The 18,886-nt window shown below is 37.4% G+C and overlaps 1 protein-coding gene across 2 annotated transcripts; it reads right to left on the bottom strand.

Annotated features, from left to right (window-relative positions):
* Positions 1–3,452: 3,452 nt before the first annotated feature.
* On the bottom strand, positions 3,453–14,416 carry LOC108680846 (GATA zinc finger domain-containing protein 7). 2 transcript variants are annotated; one of them, XR_001931453.2, is made up of 6 exons: positions 13,761–14,416; positions 13,045–13,561; positions 12,728–12,858; positions 12,238–12,402; positions 10,875–10,980; positions 8,476–8,540 (listed from the first exon to the last, which is right to left on the bottom strand). XR_001931453.2 is itself a non-coding variant. In XM_018169763.2 (5 exons), exons 1-5 carry the CDS (start codon positions 14,106–14,108, stop codon positions 8,427–8,429), a joined length of 1,275 nt encoding a protein of 424 aa, XP_018025252.1. In that variant the 5' UTR covers positions 14,109–14,416; the 3' UTR covers positions 3,453–8,426. The 2 variants fall into 2 exon arrangements, 1 of the variants encoding a protein (XP_018025252.1); XM_018169763.2 differs by lacking the exon at positions 10,875–10,980 and having other exon boundaries at positions 3,453–8,540.
* Positions 14,417–18,886: the final 4,470 nt, after the last annotated feature.

An 18,886-nucleotide genomic window follows, 5' to 3' on the forward strand; every position in this document is an offset into this window, starting at 1 on the left:
CATAACTGACGAATTTTCTCCACATTCTCCAGAGGCTCAGAGATTATTTCCATGGCGCGATAATATAATTTTATATTTAATGAATTTATTGAGAATCTTTAGCATTTGTGGTACCAAATGAGAAATAAATAAACTTGAAAAATTGGCATATAAATAATGATCAAAAGACAATCGATGATTCAATCAATCGTTCTAATTTAAACAATTAAGTAAATTTTGGTTACCTTAATGGCCAAAATTTATCATCCTACGTTCAGTGGCCGTTCGACCGTAGGCTGATGCGACACACGTGACAGATACGGGCGGGTTGGTGGCAGCAGGGGTGGTCTCCGACAGGCGTCCCTATATGGGTATTATTATTATTTTTTTGTAGACTCAGTAATATACCCTGAGTGTGGTTGTACAACGTTTGTAGGTTGTAGAATAGAATTAGGTTTGGGGCAGCTTGAAAAGTTTTTGCCAAATTAGTAGTAATATTCATGTTCGATAAAATGAAACATTTCGTGGATATTAACGAATATTGTATTCAACAAACGAGATGTAATCCACGAATTAAATAATGATGAAAACTATCATTGTGGAAGTTGTAAATTAACATGACAGCTTTTGATGAATACCAGTTCTCCTACATAGCTTAGGTTGTCAATCTAGACAATTTTGTAGTTTATGGCTTAATGACCACGTTTCTTCGAACCTCAAACCAATGTTAATTGCACTTGAAGTTTTTGTGGCTGGGACGTTCTCGTTCTAAGTACAGCCTTGGCAGCTTCGAGCATTCGTAATTATGTATGTGTGCACGAAGTTGAGCGAGACTTAGCTTTCCCAGTTTAAAGTACTCCCCTCATAATGTATCATTATGTATGGCATGAAAACAAGCTTCAATGCAGCATACTTATAGTGAACCGTAAAGCATACCAGTTTTTTTATATTGAATGCCTCCTCAAAGACGAATTACTGCCAACCTTGATCCTACTAGTCTTGCTAATACATCAACCGGAGTTGTTAAAAATGTCATCGGTTTTAGTCAATTTCTTGCAGGTTAGAACTTTATTTTTCACTATTTCACTAATGACAAGTGACGATTCAGTACTCAAAGAAACTCAATTTTTTATTTCTGTGTGAACCTGGGCTTTGAAGAATTCCGGAACATTTCATACGTTGCATGTGATCTGCGGTTTACTGGATGTTGATGATTACACAGGCGATAGTCAGATCCGTATTGCAGCTTCTTTACATGCATGATAAAGCTATTGAATGCTTTATTTCCATTTCAAAGATTTCACTCTTGCTTAACCATATCAAATCTCTGACTGCAGACGAAGCATCTCATGCTAACCACGAGCTTATGAAACTCTCTAATTGTAACTCAGTGGCTGGCACTAGCCGGCCAACCGCCGGCCACTCAGCGCCCTCTTGTGGGACGCGGACAATTTTACACGCGGCCGTTGCGTGGTCAGTTGTGTTCTTCATGCTTCCTGCCACACGTCGAGGGCTGCTCACCAGACCACCTCCTAGCGGCTTCACAGAATCCCCACACGGTTTCAAGTGGGTCTTCTATAAATGAATATGATTTTGAAAGTGACTTTGAACTTCTCTTGCGAATGCCGTTTCGCATGTGGTATAAAAAAATACTCAAATCAAAGTAAATCGAATTTCAATGGTATAAAATAAATGCAATTAACATCTTTAACAATAGATAAATAAAGTAAGTTATAAATTTCAGAAAACTGATTCTAATTTTCTATCTATAGCAATTAAATTACATCTGGTTATTAGAGCGCTATCTAAAAACTGAGCAGATTTTGTTATTCACTACCATGCTCAGAACTCAATTTGGTTTTGAAGATTTAACATTGTTGACTCGAATCGAATCATTCGGGACCTGCATATACTTATGAAAGTTTTCCACACCTGTTGTTTTAGCAATTTTACGATATTTTACTCCCATAAACGTGACATGACTTAGACATGAGTGCAGGACAAGCTTACGAGTATTCACCTCGCATCCAAAAGCAGAAAAAATAAGTTGTATATGCCTCACCAAAGTTTACCAAGACATTCGGAATTTTGTTGATTGACATTACTTTACTGCCTTTAAAAAAGTTTCTGGAAACGTTCATCACGAATAAGTTATGATTGGCTAATCATGTACTTTACCTAAATATTAGATTGCTTCAATTTCATCTGATTTTTCAAATGACTCTGTCTGTGGTAAGTTATAAGTATAGCCTTGGCACACCTTGTACAAAGAAACAGAAGGCAAAGCAGGGGCGAGTCATCGAAGAGGAGCGACGCTATTTTGGGGAGTTCTTGGTTCCCTGCAAACCCAATGTCTTACCAGCCACTCTAACAATAACAAATTTGTTTGTTCCTTTCTCACTGGCAGCCTCGCTGGTCGTTAGTTAGCTTCTCTCGAGTCTGCAGCTCTCTGCTCAGCTCAACTAAAAAGCTTATTCATAGAATGTGATCCTCATTTTTTTTTCTACAGCCCGTAATAAAATTATGATCCTTGAACCGCAGAAGTAAATTTACTACTTTTGAATTCACATAACGCTCGTGAATGATCTAAATAGCGCGTCACGGTATCATTGATCGTCACTGATGCCATGAATACGTGGACAAAGCTCCAATATCAGTGAGCTTCGAATTAATAATTATCAATATTTAATTAATAAAGAATTACGAAGTCTCATTTCTCTTTTCATGCTCTTATAAGAGACCAAACTGCTTTCTATTAATACTCTTCGAACGCTATAAAGTGGATGTTTAATCTGGCACGCAGGAATGGGCGAAATTCTGGCTCATGGAATGAATATAACACGGGTTTCGTTATTGTGACTTTCTATAGCCTTTCCAGAATATTGCGATAAAAAACAGTAATGACCTTCATGAGTGTTAATTTTTTATTCAAAATATTCTTGTCAGAAAAATCTAAATCCCTCAAATGAATCATAGCAAACACGCATCTCCATAAGTGTGGACTGTGTACCTGAAATTTGTTACTGAAGCTGTGAATTGAAGGCTGAGCGGATCCATGGTCGGCTGAGATGTTACCACAGCCTTCTTGTTTACGTTGCCACCCGACACTGTCTCAGCCCCTCTGGTCGGGTCTGGCTTACCCTCGCGTTACCCTTCTCAGACCAGCGCAGTGCTGTTGCAACTTTACGACGAGATGACGACTTTAATTACGAGAATTACGAGTATGAATCGTCCACCGTGATGGTGCAATGTCACATTTTTTCAAGGACCCTTGCAACTTTACAATGACGAGAATTACGAGTGTGATGTATACTGAATCGTCCACCGTGATGATCTAATGTCACATTTTTCTAAGACCCTTGCAACTTTACAATGACGAGAGCGGATCATCAATGTCAGATTTTGTCTCCGACCCTAAAATTATGTTGCATTTAGATAAAATTGGCCAACGAAAGATAAGGAAAAGTCATCCAAAAGATATCAATGTTTACGGTCACCAACAGACATTAGTACAGACAATCCATCGCAAAGCCGCACGTACGTGGGTGGTCAAGCGTATTATTTACAAATAATGTTCCTATACAAAATAAGATAAATCGAATAAGGCACGATTGTGATTCACGAGCAACGCCACCATTGACGAATGCAAGATAGTTAGTTAAAGAATAAAACTTAATTTCTACAGGATATATGTTACAAAATTAATAAGCCCTCCTACCAGCTTCTAGAATTACCATAAAAAATACACACACTCACATCGGAATCATTATTGTTACATTAAATAGGCACGATAAATACAAGGTAATAGCACCTGAGATTCTGCATGCTCAATCTTAGCCCTCCTGGGCGATTGATTATTTTTAAAAATACTAAAAGAATTCTCTTTCAACAAACAATAGTTGGAAATTGGTATGGAAATTCAATAAGCATTGCATAAAGGGAATTTTATTTTAGGCATTGAGGATTACTCACAATGTGAAAAATTTAGTAAAATTCACCCTCATATGTCAGATGATATATGTCACTTACGAAAAAAATATAAAAAATTTATATATAAATGATTTTAGAATGTTTTTTCATATGGCAAATTGCAGAGAGAGAAATATTTATGTAAATGGAGGCGATTAGGAATTAAGAATTACGTTGTTTCTCCGCTTGTTTTTAATAGCATAACAATAAATCAATCAACATATTGATCAATTTAACAAAATTTCTCCAGTTTTTTAAGTGATGAAAGCGAGGACACAAACTACTATATATATGGTCCGAGGAGAGGCATCAATAAAGGCCATACTGACGAGACAGACTTCCATTGTGAAGCTGTTGCTCTGAAAGGATCAAAGGCTTCGTCTCCAAAGATAACTGAGCAACTGACACGGTACTAACAGACCTCCATTCTGCTGGGTAACTTGCCTACTCCACGTGTGCACTGGCCAATATTTATAACCTTATTACTGGGTCACTGAACTAGCAAGTAATTTTCAATCCAGTAATAGAATCCCTTCATTGCCATCCCTTTATAAGACTCGAAAATTTGTGGATTAAATATCTTTTATGACTCTTTAGCAGACTCCATTTAAGTCATACAAGATTATAACGTATACAAAGAGTTGGGTTAGTTCGATATTTAACATCACGAGTCCATAAAGATAATTTACCCATCATTAATTTCATCATGAATAAAACGAGCGATGAAGAAATAAACACATAGAAAAAATTGTAATTCCATATGACAGACGTCGTTTTACCTCCTCAAGCGTTTATTCTCGTATGTAATTTAGCATTTAACACTTCTTTTTAAATACATTTATTTTTTAACCAAGGACTGGATGGTTCAATTGCGCATGGAGAGTCCATTCATTTGAAAGCTATTTGATAATTTCAGATGCTTTTGACGATGAAACTCAGTTTCCGTATAACTGGAATTTCTCTATCGTATTATTATTCCATCACAAAAGTTATGAGAGTGATAATATATAAGCGAACTCCATAAGCAACAACACAGTAACGGTGAGAGACCAAATAGAGCACAGTGCATGAAATTGTAAGTTAGGATCCTTTGTGTTATAATTTTTTATATGAAGAGTACAGTCAACTCAAGATATTAAATTTCAGAACTAAAATTTTAAGAATTGTCGTTATTTTTTTCTGCAGGGAAGTTTTCTTCGAATTCACAAGTTCAGGAAGCTATGGAGGATGTTCACATTATTTATGAACGATCCATTTTATGTTGTCAATAATAATGGAATCCATTTGCGAACAAAAGCAGAAGTAACATTAAAATACTACATTCTAAAATTACTATGTTCTTAACTAATATTTTGAATGATGACAACGTACTCGAAATAATTTAAGTTGTACATTAAGTTTACAAAAATTATGGTTTAACAAAAACTAAAAAATGCAAACACACTCAATGTTACCCATATATAAAAAAAATTTCGACCAGGTTCAAATATGCTACTAATCAGCTGAAATCTAGCTAATCTAAATACCTACATAGAAAGTAAAAAACTTTGAACGACCCTAAATGCGTAATAACATGTGGCTAGACTACATATTCGAAAATCTAGAAATAGGCAAATTGCTTGTCTGTTTGTTCGTTTGTTTGTTGATATGACTTATACGTCAATCTATAGTATTAATGATTCCCGTAAATTTAACGGTATTCTTAAGTTAAACTATACAGAGCATATGCATAGATGCACTAACTTAACCAACAATGACTTGGCATGCAAAATTATTTAAAAGTTATAATAAAACACAATACAAGTCACATGCGTATCCAAACATGATTCTATAGGTGCTGTTGCAGAAGAAAGAAACGCACTAAAAATCCCAAAAAGCTGTTTTTTATAACCATATGATTGCTGCGTAGGTGGGATGCGTACGTACGTACGTGGGAATTCAGATAATAACATGAAAACTTCACACATCGGCAAATACAGCGAACAAAGCAAGATAATTGGAATATTCAAACGAACAATAATTATATGGCACCTCTAAATTAGCATGACAGACTCTCAAAATACGAATAAATGGCTTTGGCTCCATCCCAATATTCCTTGGGTGAATTTTAATTGTTTCCACTAAACTAGAAGGATCTGGAAAACGCGTTTTAGAAGGCAGAAACAGAAATGTACATAAAACATTTCGACCAGGATATGAACAATTAACACCATAGTATATACAAACACTTAAACCATCTAATTTGAGCGCTAAAAGCGTTCAAATTCAGTGTAAAAAATACCTGAAAAAATATAAATTTGTTCGCATGATACTTGAAACTATCATACACATCATGGTTATGCAAAAATTATACATGCTTCGATATTTTTAAATTGTTGTCGAATTACCCACACCATAGTTTTTTGACAACATTTATCGAGTACACGAATATTATAGAAAACTGGCCTCACTGTATAATAAAAGAAGAACAGTGAATCAAACAGGTAGTATTTGATGCATTAAAATCTAATTTTAATTATAACATTTCATCTCCGATGTTAATACCAGATACCATAGCATTAACAACCAAATAACGCTTCTGAAACGTCCGGAAGTCAAAAACGCAGACGTACAACTTCACTCCAATTAAATCAGTTCGGTCTCAGGATTTACCCTTGGCTTCATTAAATAAATCAGCTCCATTACATGTTAATTTTACTCTTTTTTTGCAAGGAAAGAACAAATTTCATCTGTAATAGAAACAGTCAACAAAAAGTTTTTTTTCTATTCAGCAAGTTTACAGCATTTTGAAAATCCACGTAATTGTATAATGGAGACTTTTTCCGACTGGGCAGAGCCTGACCAAAATCAGGACGTGAAAATTAATCGAACTGGGAAATTCAAATTTTCAACTTAGGCCGACTCTGCAGGACTAACTCATTGCTGGCAACTTTGATCGTGTAAGCTACAAAACCGCCCCACACTATCGTCTCAAAATAGCATGCTGTAATATGCCGGTGCAACCAACCCATTACCTCACTGAGCCTTAAAATATGTCTAGCACTGAGTAAGTTGATCAAAAATTGGTGCTGAAGAATGATTTGGTTAATTTATTCATCATGAACCATGCGAAGCACACATTATTACTTGAGATTGCGTAGGAAATTATAAATGGCCTGTTGCACGCCTCTGGTGTGCCACTTGTTTTTTTATGTTTTATGCAGCCTAATTGGCCCCGTAGACTTTCACAATTGAGTAATCGATGATATAAATAATTTTGTAGCAGTACCAATCTGAATTTGGAAAGTAAAAAAAGGCTCCCGTGTAAAAGATTTGCTTCTTTAAATGAAAAATTGTTTTTTTGTCCCCACCAAAACGACGAAGATTTTTCCTAAAAAATTTTCAGCACTTCACCACTCGGAGAAGCTAACAAACTTTTTCTATCTTTCCTAAGAAGTACCGGCCAGAACTTTTACAGTTTCCATTCATGGAGCAAAAAAATCCATTCGGTGCGCAAGTTTGACGATAACTTTATGTCTTGCAGGTAGTTAGGGGCAGTCTATAGTGCTCAATCGTAATGCAATTAATGCTCAGGCATGTTAAGCTTATCATTAATCAATCTAAGTCACGTACGTTTACTGAGGAAGCGTCTCGTAAGTGTAATATTTATAGCACCTAATTAAGCAAACGACTGATACTCCGTTTTGACACACGCCGATGATGTCATTATATAGTAAGCATCCACTGGTGTAGGAATGGTTCTAAAGAATGACGCTAAAAATTAAGGAATAAAATTCTGCGAGCAATGTAACGTGCTGCTCAAATTGTTATGGGTATTTGCGGAAGCTTCAAAAATTAAATTTTTTAAATCGAAACGTTTCTAATACTATTTTCGTTGCAAAGCGAGTTGAACGATATCAAGAATAATTATCATCAGACTTTCTAATTGGACTAAATCCACAAAACAAGCCTTATATCAACTCTTCAGTTATCAAGTAGAAAAATACAAATACAATACATATATGTTCTTCATCATCTCGCAATATCCAGGCTGCGAGTGTACTGCTCATGGCATCATCCGAAACGTGCGTAAAATATATCGTTCACTCATTCATGAACACACACAAAGCATTTGTACAGAAAAAAAATTCTTCTTGCGTCTAGCCAGGTTTCCTCCAGATGGCATACCCTAATGACGTGATGTGGATTCCAAGTGGCAGTTGATAATTTTTATTTTTTTTTTAGAAATATTCAATCTACGTTGCACTCGAATGCATTTTCAACTTAGGCCGACTCAACTCTTTCAACTTTTGGGAGTTGGCATGATATTTCAAGTTTTTTTGCAGGTTTTCAGAAAATACTTTAATTATCAGGCTGCATCGGTAATTCGAGAGGAATGGATAAGCTAGCAACGAGGAAATTAAGCCGACGTCTTGTGATGCGATTTGGATAATCAACAAATTTCATATGCTTACCAATATGCGCAAACGACCAATACTCTAGTTCACCCTCCTGCAATAATAGCCGAGACTCTTGCATTTTTCGCAGAGATGCTGAGGGTGAACTTTCGACTGGTCAGAGACGTCCAAACCATCCGGTTTGTCGAGAGGTCTCTGAAATAAAAAAAAGCGGAGCATGGTTTCAGTAAATGGTATGATATTTACACCGCTTAACTCATGTACTTGGAAAATCAATTGCACTAAAAGGGAGGTCGAATAAGTTGGGTAAATTAGAAAATGAAAACCTTAAATGCTAGAAATCTAAGGCCATTTTTGTTGATGTTGTAGTTCATTTAAATCTAGGCATGCCTTTCAAGTAGTTAAAGTACAGTGAAAAAACTGAACGTGCAATCAAAAGTTTATGATACTTTTTAGCGGGTGATAAGAATTAATTGAGGAAATGAATAAAGAGCATCTGCAGAGACAGGCAAGGGAAAACAATGTCATTTCCGTGGTACGGTCAGACGCAAAAGTTGCCATAACTACTTTGTAGATTTCGTTAAAGCAAACAACGCATATGAATAAAGCACTCACAACTACACGAATGTATACGTCTAGAAAAAGTTACGCAAAGAAATTTACAAAGAAATTCGATTAAAAAGTAAGAAATCAATTTTAGAGTACGCGGTCTAAATTGAGTGGCAGTGCCAGACGCGGGGATGCAAAGCCGCGCATCGGAGCATCTGCGCAAGCCATCTGTGTGACGTCAGCACGAAGCGTTAGCTAAGCCTCTGACCTGGCAAAGTTGCCAACCGCAATCATCAAAGGGTAGTGTCGCGAGATCGGCTGCAATATTGACGCATGCTCCAAAAACGGCCCACTTTCCTGCTTACTTGTTTTCGAATTATGTTGAAGGTGTTGAAAGTTGGGGCCATCGTATTTGTGATTCGCAGAAATGTTTACAATGAAGTTACATAAGATATATTCTACACGAATCAACTTGCAAAAGTTCTAGGTTGGGAGAAAAGGGGGCCTTCTTTAACAACAAAACAAATTTCTAAAACGAAAAAATTGAGTAAAATAAAACATTACAGTGGTTAACATATTTTTACTTACAATTTATATCCGCCAAAAATGAAACGCCGATTTAGAGAACCAACGCAAAAAGAAAAAAATAGAACAGTTAAAAGCTAACAAAACATTGACTAGGTAGAGAAATTCTGCTGGCAATCGTTCGAGCCAAGTGCTCGAGATTAACGTGATTAGGAGTCGCGGTCAACAACGAAACGATTCAACGATGACTTTATCTACCATGCAATCGAAATTTCATTACTAACGAAACTTATCAAGAACAAAAAGCATAAATTTTAGAGTCTGCGTTAAATTTTGTTATATAGGTAAATTTATTATTAAAAACCTTCAATTCCCAGCATTTCGTAAATGATTATAGTAGAGCTTTCACTGTACGCAAAGCAAATTTCTAGTTTTTGATAAAGCCATAATGTCCAGACGGGATCCAAACTTTGTGACAGTCAGTTTTAAGGATCGAATTAAATGTTTTGAGATGGCATAACAGCAAGCAAATGCCGACCGTCTATCGAATTTCACTTGAGCATCGGTAATCTGGTTTCCGTGACGTTGTTAGAGATGCTCAGCTGCATCTCATTTTTCACACAAGGGAATGAAGATATCTAGTGACCCGAATATCGAGACTTCATGGCTACACAAAATTTCGGCAGTAGATTAGCTCATGAGAGATATTTTTCCTTGTTTATTCATGCACTGGAAATATGGAAATTACTCTTCTCGTCGTTGACCGGATAGAAGCCCGCGAATTTTGGGTGTTTAAATACTGTATGTTAGAGAGGAAAATTTCAATAAATATAATAATATAAATATAAAAAAATTCGCTACAATAAATTTTAAAGGAAATGAGCAGCATTGTGATTAGTTTCCTTTTTATAATCAAATTAGTTTTCTTTTTGGCCCATTACCTTATAGGTAATGGGCCAAATACCTTGGCCCGTACAAATATCGGTGGCATGAGTCTTATGTAATGCAAATTCCACACTAATGTTACTAAAATAATTCGTTTTTAGGGAAAACATATGCTTGCTGTAAACATGCATTGAATATAAATGCGACCTTCCCAAATACTTTGCTTAAATTTGCCGTAATTCCTACATCGACGCGGAAATTCTCTGGAAATATTTAGGAATACGTAATTATATTAGATAAAATGCCCAATCAACTTGACAGTGCACTCTCACCGCATGCAAATGCTTTACTTCAGTCGATTCAATGCGATAATTCGTAGTGATTCAACAAGCTTGCTTGCATCCTAGTTGTGTGCCACTATATTGTATTATCATGCCGATACAGGGGTAAACGTGCTCCCGACAAATAAAGGAATAATGCAAGAATTGTTCACCGCAAAGCTGGTTGAACGTGCTTCTCACTCCAGCCGACTCAACGTGCAAGATAGAAGTAGAGTTGCAGGCAACATACTTGCGCGAGGCCGTGAGATCGAGCGCCGTGTTAGGTTGCGAGGGGAGACGAAGGTTCACACAAACTTAGGGAAGCAGTCCCTGGTGCTGCTGTCTTGCATGATATGCTGTTCGAGGTGACGACAAAATGCAACACGAGCTTTAGATCAAAAGCTTTAGAGGCCAGTAAGCTCGGCCAGAGAACAAAAGTGCTAAATGTAGTGCTGGATCGACACTTATGAAGGGATACGTGCAATCAACTGTTCAAATTTAGCCACTTTATTTATTCAATGTTAAAAAAATTTTATTTAATGCTTTAGCTTCCTGTCAATGTTATCAAAGAAAACAGAAAAATTGTATTGAACATCAAAATTTTGAGGTGAAATTTGGCGAGCTGGTAGCACCTTCGCATGAAAATACGAGTAACATAGTACAAACTCTACAAGCAGAGCATAAGAGCGATGAACGAAAACATTTTTGGAGTTAAGTGACGAGAAAGGAAAATGGCTGGAGATCAACTTTCTCTTGGTTATTATCTATTAACATTTAAAACTTTACCGACTTTTAAAATAAAAACATATAAAAAACACATGTTAATGAAAAGCTTCTTGTAGTCAAGTCTAATCTTATTTTTATCAAGGAGAAAGCTAAATAAAGTGATATTACGTCCTAAAAATTCGCTTCATTGTTATCTGTTGAGCTTGCACAAAATATAAAAAAATTTAGAAGCAATTAGATATTAAAAAATTATTTAATTAAATATGTTCCCTAAGGATACAACAATTAGCATGACATTTTTAAAACATCGATATGCCCTGGCTGACCGCTCCAGTGTCAGGTAAGTGTACATAACAACAGATAATGCCGGCATGCGAAGTATGGATTTAATGAAGCTCTGTTCAGGTCGTATAGTTATTTGCAGTAATTTATAAAAACAAAGCAAACACATAATTGGACGATTCAGGATCTGAATAAACTTTTTAAATTCGCATTCATCAACTGCAGACAGAGACACAGGTTATAATTCATCCATTAGATGTAAATTGGAATAGAATCTTAGTCGCATCCAGGAGTCTTTCTAGAATAAAAGATTGTATTTACAGAATACAATGTCTCTATTTACTGAAAAGATATTTCTTTTTCAATTCGTTTTAATTTTTTTTAACTCCCGCACGCATTATTCAACAGTTCAAATCAGATCTCTCTTTCCTCAGAATATAATTTTGGTCAATAATATTGGCGTTGACTCGGTGAATAGGTAATTAAACTGTACACTCTTCAACTCATTCCCCGATACTTCAGCAAACTTTGGCAAGTCAACATAAATAAATAATTCTTATACGAGAAACTGATATCAAGTCTCGGAGATATAGCAGAAACCTCACCTGTTTGTGCGGGTAGACTTTAATCCTACATTTGATGCACTCCTGACTGCAGTTGGCCCACGAGTTGCCGCTCATCCATTTCCTCTTGCACTTGGTGCAGCGAAACTCGCCGAAGCAGCGCTTCTTGCCCTGGTAGGGGGTCAGACCTTCCCCCTTCGGACGCGCCTGAGAGAGGAACACGTACAAATCTCGCTTGAAATATTTTCGTAGCGATTGTTAAGTAATATACTAATTAATAAAGCTTGTTTCCGTTTGTAGTTTATTTACATGCTGCTGCTTGTTGCACTTAGAATGGATTGAAGACGTTTACAGTAGCTGGAAACGGCAACTGCTCAGGTTGAGTAATTACTTGAAGTTTAACTATAACGAAGCCATGAAAATTAATGTAAATCATGGTATGAATCATTGTAGGGCAGGTTGGTGTTACGTGAAAGAATGTCGCTCACAAACCGATGTAATTACTTTTTTTATGCAGTAACATTGTCAGTACCTGAGGGCACTCTTTGATATGATGTCCTTTTTTGAAGCACAGATGGCACAAGTAATTCGGTGGAAGCTTGCGAATTTTATTTTTTCGATCGTAAGCCAGGGAAAGCTCGCTGAGCTGCTCTGTCAGCTCGCCTGCAAATAGTTCAATCAAATTCATAAAGAAAATTGAAATATCTAACGTGAAAAATATATATCAATGAAGTGTAACAGTTACATCAACCAAGTAATTCACCAACACCTTGTAAACATTGGTCGCAGCTAAAAAAGTGTTAAGTATTATTATTTAAAATATATCGTGATATTTGAGGGAGTACTTACCTATACTGCCATTGAGCCCTGTTGAGTGCACAGGGCTATGTAACCCATTGAAGGACGACCCATAACCGTATCCAGAATCAGGATACGAGGCCAGACTGTTCATGGAGCTAAAATTGTTGACGCCGTTTAGGGCAGAGCTGAGGCTGTTGATGCCGCCTAGACCCGAGAAGGAAGAGAGCGACGATAGCGCGGCCAACTCTGCAGCCGACATGTTTGCCAAACCGTTCAAGAGCCCAGAGGAGTTGAAGCCACTGGGAGTCGTAGGGTTTAAAAGAGAACTGATGTCGCTCGTTGCTCGTAGGTTGTTATTCAGAAAGCTCGTATTGTTATTGGAGATATTTGAGGGAAAATTGTTGTGGTTAAGATAAGATGAGCTGCCGTTGGAGTGTTGGGTGCTGGATAGACTGGATAGCGCTCCGACAAGGCCCGAGTCTAAGTTGGAGTTGTAAGAATTTGGGCTGAGGACACTGCTGCTGTTGCTACGACTATTCCAGATGCTAGAAGTTGCCTTCCGGTTCTGAATAGAGAAAAAAATCAAAATTGAGCGTTCATTTACACTAGTTTCTTATTTTGAAAGTTTGAGAATGCGAAATACGAAGGAGCTGGAAATTCATTGGAAACGCTAATTGGACTAATTGGTTGAATTGTAACTATTTCAAGGTTTATGAATACTAGGACGTTGGTGTTACTTGAGGTCATTTCACTCCATTAGTTACCTGTAGAGCGTCGGAAGGGGACATGTGGTTGTTAAGCGTCGACCCTTGCGTTTGATTTTGGTTGCGATGCTCAGCAGCTAGGAGACACATCCAGTTCAGGAGCTGCGACGGGCTACAACTCCCCGATACTGAACTGCCGACACTCCCCGTTAGACTGGAATTACTGCCACTGCTACCGGGACTGCAGTTAAAATTGGTCGAATTGCTGGCATAACTACCAGATACCAGCGAGTTGTTGAAGCTGGAAGAGTCCAGTCTTGAATCGAGGGCTGTTCCAGACAGCCCAGTTGAACTCCATCGGTCAGGAGTGGGGGACATGAAGCCTGGGGACCTCAGTGACGACAACATCAACGACGCCAAACCAACGACACTGGTAAATCCTTACTCATACAATTCTACGTTATCGTTAGTTCGTTTAGGTTTCGCAGGGGATCGTTTGTTAATAGGTAATTCAATGTCTATATCATGCACGCTAATAATCGCAAAATTTATTCACTGCACTGCAATTACAAGCATTGATTAGTGACAACTCTCAAGCCTGATGATAGAACGCACCTCTGGCCACAGTGAGCTAAGTCCTTGTCTGACTTGTGCGCACACTGACCTCTCACGTTGGACGCATTCACGAACACAGTGCGGGATTTACTGACTCATACAACGCCTGTCTGTGTTCCTCATCAAACAGCCCCACACATCCTCACTCCGCCCACAGCTACTCCCCACACGTCTGTCAACCCACCCCTCAAGCCCCAGTTTACAAGCAAGCCTCAGTTCGGTGCTCCAATTCGTTACGTGTTAGTGAAGTCATTTTTTCACGTCAGTGGAGACCAACAGTCGCCGGCCGAAGAAACAGTCATGTTCTGTTTAGAGTTTCAGGCCTCAATTCTAGCTCAGGTTGGCCTCTTGAAATGGGAGCATGAGAGCGAACGAATAAGGCATAGCACATAACATTTTCTCGATTTAATTATTCAATCGATTTTATTTTAATTTCAGACCTGCAGGAATGTTCTTATGCGATTAACTCATAACGTGCCTCTGTTCCAGTAAAAGATCGCGCGCTTTGACACTAGAACAAGGGATGTATTCATGAGAATACCAGAGCAGACGCAATCCTCGTATAAAGATGTGTAGTTTGTCTATCAAGATGTCATTACATGATTCAAAGGTTGCACTCAAGGTTCGGAAATTTATTGCCTACGTTAGTATTTCTACATCCTAACAACCGCAAGACACTCCTCGAGTTATTCCTTGCATGTCAAGGACTGAATCGATGTAAGCTCATAACATAATATTGCTGCATAATAGACTTAAACAAATATTTCATAACTGTCTTGTCAAGAACAATTAGCTTCATTGTAGCTTGATGAACTACCTCTTCCATTGGCTTCCACATTGATGGCATATAATTTTCCTGCCATAACGCAGAGCTCATTCATTCAGAAAAAAATTCTTGTAAAGTAATTGAAAATGAAACTGGGAAGCTGAGAGGATGAGGATGGAATGTCTCTTCGAATATATTACATTGAAAATTGTTTGTGCTACTAACCAAGAACGAAAAAGTCCATATTAATTTTATTCATTTATAATTACAAGACTTGCTACAACGGCTCATTGTCTCTCTTCCTCTACCAACAAAATAGTTAATATATATATATTGTACAACTGATGATCTGACACTATTCAAAAGAGAGAGAATCGTACAATCAACGTCAACACACGCATTTCTATCATTATCAACATTACATTTTCTATCACATTTATTGAAAACGTAATGGAAGTATCTCATTTATAGAAAATGTAATGGAAAATTACTGGATTTTCGTTATTTATTATCATGATAATAATATTCAAATGTTGCTATTTTACGCTGGTAATCGATTTCCTTGTTAATATCTACATGAGAAAATGACTTTGAAAAAACTCCAAAGTAGCGAAATTAAAATTATTGGTTTTGACGGCAATTTGATACAAACATAAAAAAAAGAAAGGCGAGGAAGGGGAGGAGAGGGGGAAGGAATACCCGCCAAACGCTTGGCAGGAAGAGGGGCAGTGCGGGGTTGGGCATGTGGGGAAGAAGGGAGTGTAAGAGAAGGCCTACACAGTGGGGCTTTTGGGGGGACTAGGAGGCAGCCTTGTACCGGGTACGCGGGGCATGAACATGATAGCAGTTCTGGAATGTCAGTAGCTGCAGCGGTATGATGGGGCTTGATATAAAGACGTCTATGTTATTAACAAATATATGTAGTGTGGATAAAATCGATTACTAAGCAATCCAATGCCTCCCAAAAAATCTAATCCATTCGCAAACTAGAAACTTCACCCTTCAAATGTATTATAATTGGCGCCATTATTTGCAAAATTATACCGCTGGTGCAAAACTATAAATGAACTGTAATTGGGAATAAACTATTGAACTTTTCTATAAATGAGATTTGGTAAGGGGTATTATAATGAATTATATTGTCCCAATCATTCACTTTCCGATATTTCAGATAGATGCATGTACTCGTATTGAGAATTAGACAAAGCAAAATAATAACAATTATCTTGTTACCAATCCAATTCATTTCAATAGCCTGATGAAATTAATTTATTATTTTTACGTTTTTTTAAGATAGGTTTTACCTTATTGTAATTTCTTTTTATTGATATAATTTGACAAATGCGTTAGGTAACTTCTCAGATAATTCTAACTCAAAAGAAAAGCGTTCAATCGACACAATGAAAAATCTATGTTGAGGTCGTAAATCCACTAAGTTTAATTTGCTCTCTATATTTATAAAGCAAAATTGCGTTCAATACTTCTCGTTTAGCTTGAATTTTTGAAGCCGAGATTTATTGAGAGCAGTCGGTAAACTTGTACGAAATGATGCCAAATATTTTAAGCTTAAGAAGAGTCATTACGTTGAGCCATGATTTTAATGATAAATAATATGTTTACGATAACATAAAGAAATCATACCAAGCCCTTGTACGTGGACGAATGAGAGAATTTGACATTATTTACGTAATTTTTTATTGCATTATTTGATCTTTTTTGCTCATGGTAAAATTATTGGTAAATATTCACCAAACAAATAAATTTTAATCGACTTGAGAATCTGGAGCATAGTTTTTAATAATATTGTAATTGAAGAACATAAATCTGTGTTATAACATTACATCAATATATTATTATGAATATGTAAGCAGTAAACATAAGAGTTCAATCTAAATAATACTCGCCTAGTGACGCACTTCTTCTTTCGTACATAAGTTTAGGAGCTGGTAAAAAATCACTCCCCCGCGGTTAAATTTATAAGTTGTAATCAATCAACCCTCGTAGAAACCCGTTACAGAACCAGTACTTCATGCAATTTTAATGTCAATCTTACTTAGACACGTTTATATAATTTCTATAATATTTGGTTAAGATAACACATTCTATAAGATTAACGAGCTGACACGTATTGTCCCCACGGCGATCAGTGAGTCACTGAAGAGCTTGCTGTGGGTAACCGCTAGCTAAGCAGCTCCCCTCATGCGCGCTGCCCTCGCCAGCCTCCCGCTGTGCCTGCGTCACTGCTAGCCTCATCAAGTGCCTCAGCCACGACGCTTAGGCGCTGCCCTCGCCAGCCTCCCGCTGCGCCTGCATCACTGCTAGCCTCATCAAGTGCCTCAGCCACGACGCCTAGGCGCTGCCCTCGCCAGCCTCCCGCTGCGCCTGCGTCACTGCTAGCCTCATCAAGTGCCTCAGCCACGACGCCTAGGCGCTGCCCTCGCCAGCCTCCCGCTGCGCCTGCGGCACTGCTAGCCTCATCAAGTGCCTCAGCCACGACGCCTAGGCGCTGCCCTCGCTACCTTACAAACAAAACTATATCCAATTTAATATTACCCGTTGTGCAATTGTTGGGGACTATTTACTGTGAAGGATATGCTTTAGAATTAGCATTTGGTTCTAGCAAATGCGTATTTTCTTCTGTTTTCGGAGCCTTTTTATAGAAGTTTACATGACTTAACTTACACGAAGAATGAATTCGAATGATTGTTTCCGAATGGGCAGTAGCTGATATTTCAAATTAATTCTCTATTTTAGGATTGTTAATTTTTAGAGTCGTGACTTAGATCCAGAAAATACAATATGCAGCATCAAGGCATTTTGGTTACAGCAGCGGGAGAAACTAGATATAAAGTTGCTCCTATTGCAAATAACAAAGGTATTCAACATTGCAGATGTATTTGAAGCATAGTCAATCATACACATTTTCACCTACAACCGAATTTGAGCTCATATTCTTCTTTTTATAGATGCAAATTTCTGTTTATGAATGTTTAATTTATTTACATCGACATTAAATTTCCATACAATAATAAAATCCCTCTAAATTCGAAGCTAACTGTGGTAACTCAGCCCCTCAATGAACGAATGTTCAGGGGCGGAGATCTGGAATTGATTAACTGCCTCTATTGTTCATGACACTGAACCCTGCGGGTGCCCTCACATCGCACATGTCCCCTCAGTTCTAGCGTCGGCATTCGACCGACGGCAGAAACCTCGATCATGCGGGACGCATTTTTTTTAAATGAAATTGTTCAGTGTAAAAAAGTTCACCCAAATGCACCCTCTCATATAAATAACGAGCGACTCCATGACCGTCAGTGATTATGCATATTTTATTCATTAACAGGACCATTCATTCATGAAAGGCTTACTCAAACTGAAACATTGCTAGCAAAAAAACGCTGCATTTACAACATTCATTTCTATTGCTATATTCTTTGATCTTTAACGATCTACTTTCAAATAATAGTGCCGGAAGTTGGCTCCATGAATATCCTATCATGGCGAGTAATTTTTTATTGAACAGCATGAAAAAGCGATTAGACTTCATTTTTCTTCTTATCGGTATCGTATTACTTCGGCCACCTTGCGAATAATTAGCGAACAATATGTTCATACAACATGCATATCGGGTGTGTGATGTATTTCCGAGTTAATTTTAAGTTTTTAATTGGGGTTTAGATTCAAAATCACGGATTAAGCCCCCATGAAACATTATCTCCATAACAATATACAAATTGAGATAATTAATTAAATTAAAGTAAAATTCAAGTAAAGTTCTCGTTTGATACGCCGGCCATGACGT

Source organism: Hyalella azteca, unplaced genomic scaffold (genome assembly GCF_000764305.2).
Source record: "Hyalella azteca isolate HAZT.00-mixed unplaced genomic scaffold, Hazt_2.0.2 contig10761, whole genome shotgun sequence".
NCBI lineage: Eukaryota > Metazoa > Arthropoda > Malacostraca > Amphipoda > Hyalellidae > Hyalella > Hyalella azteca.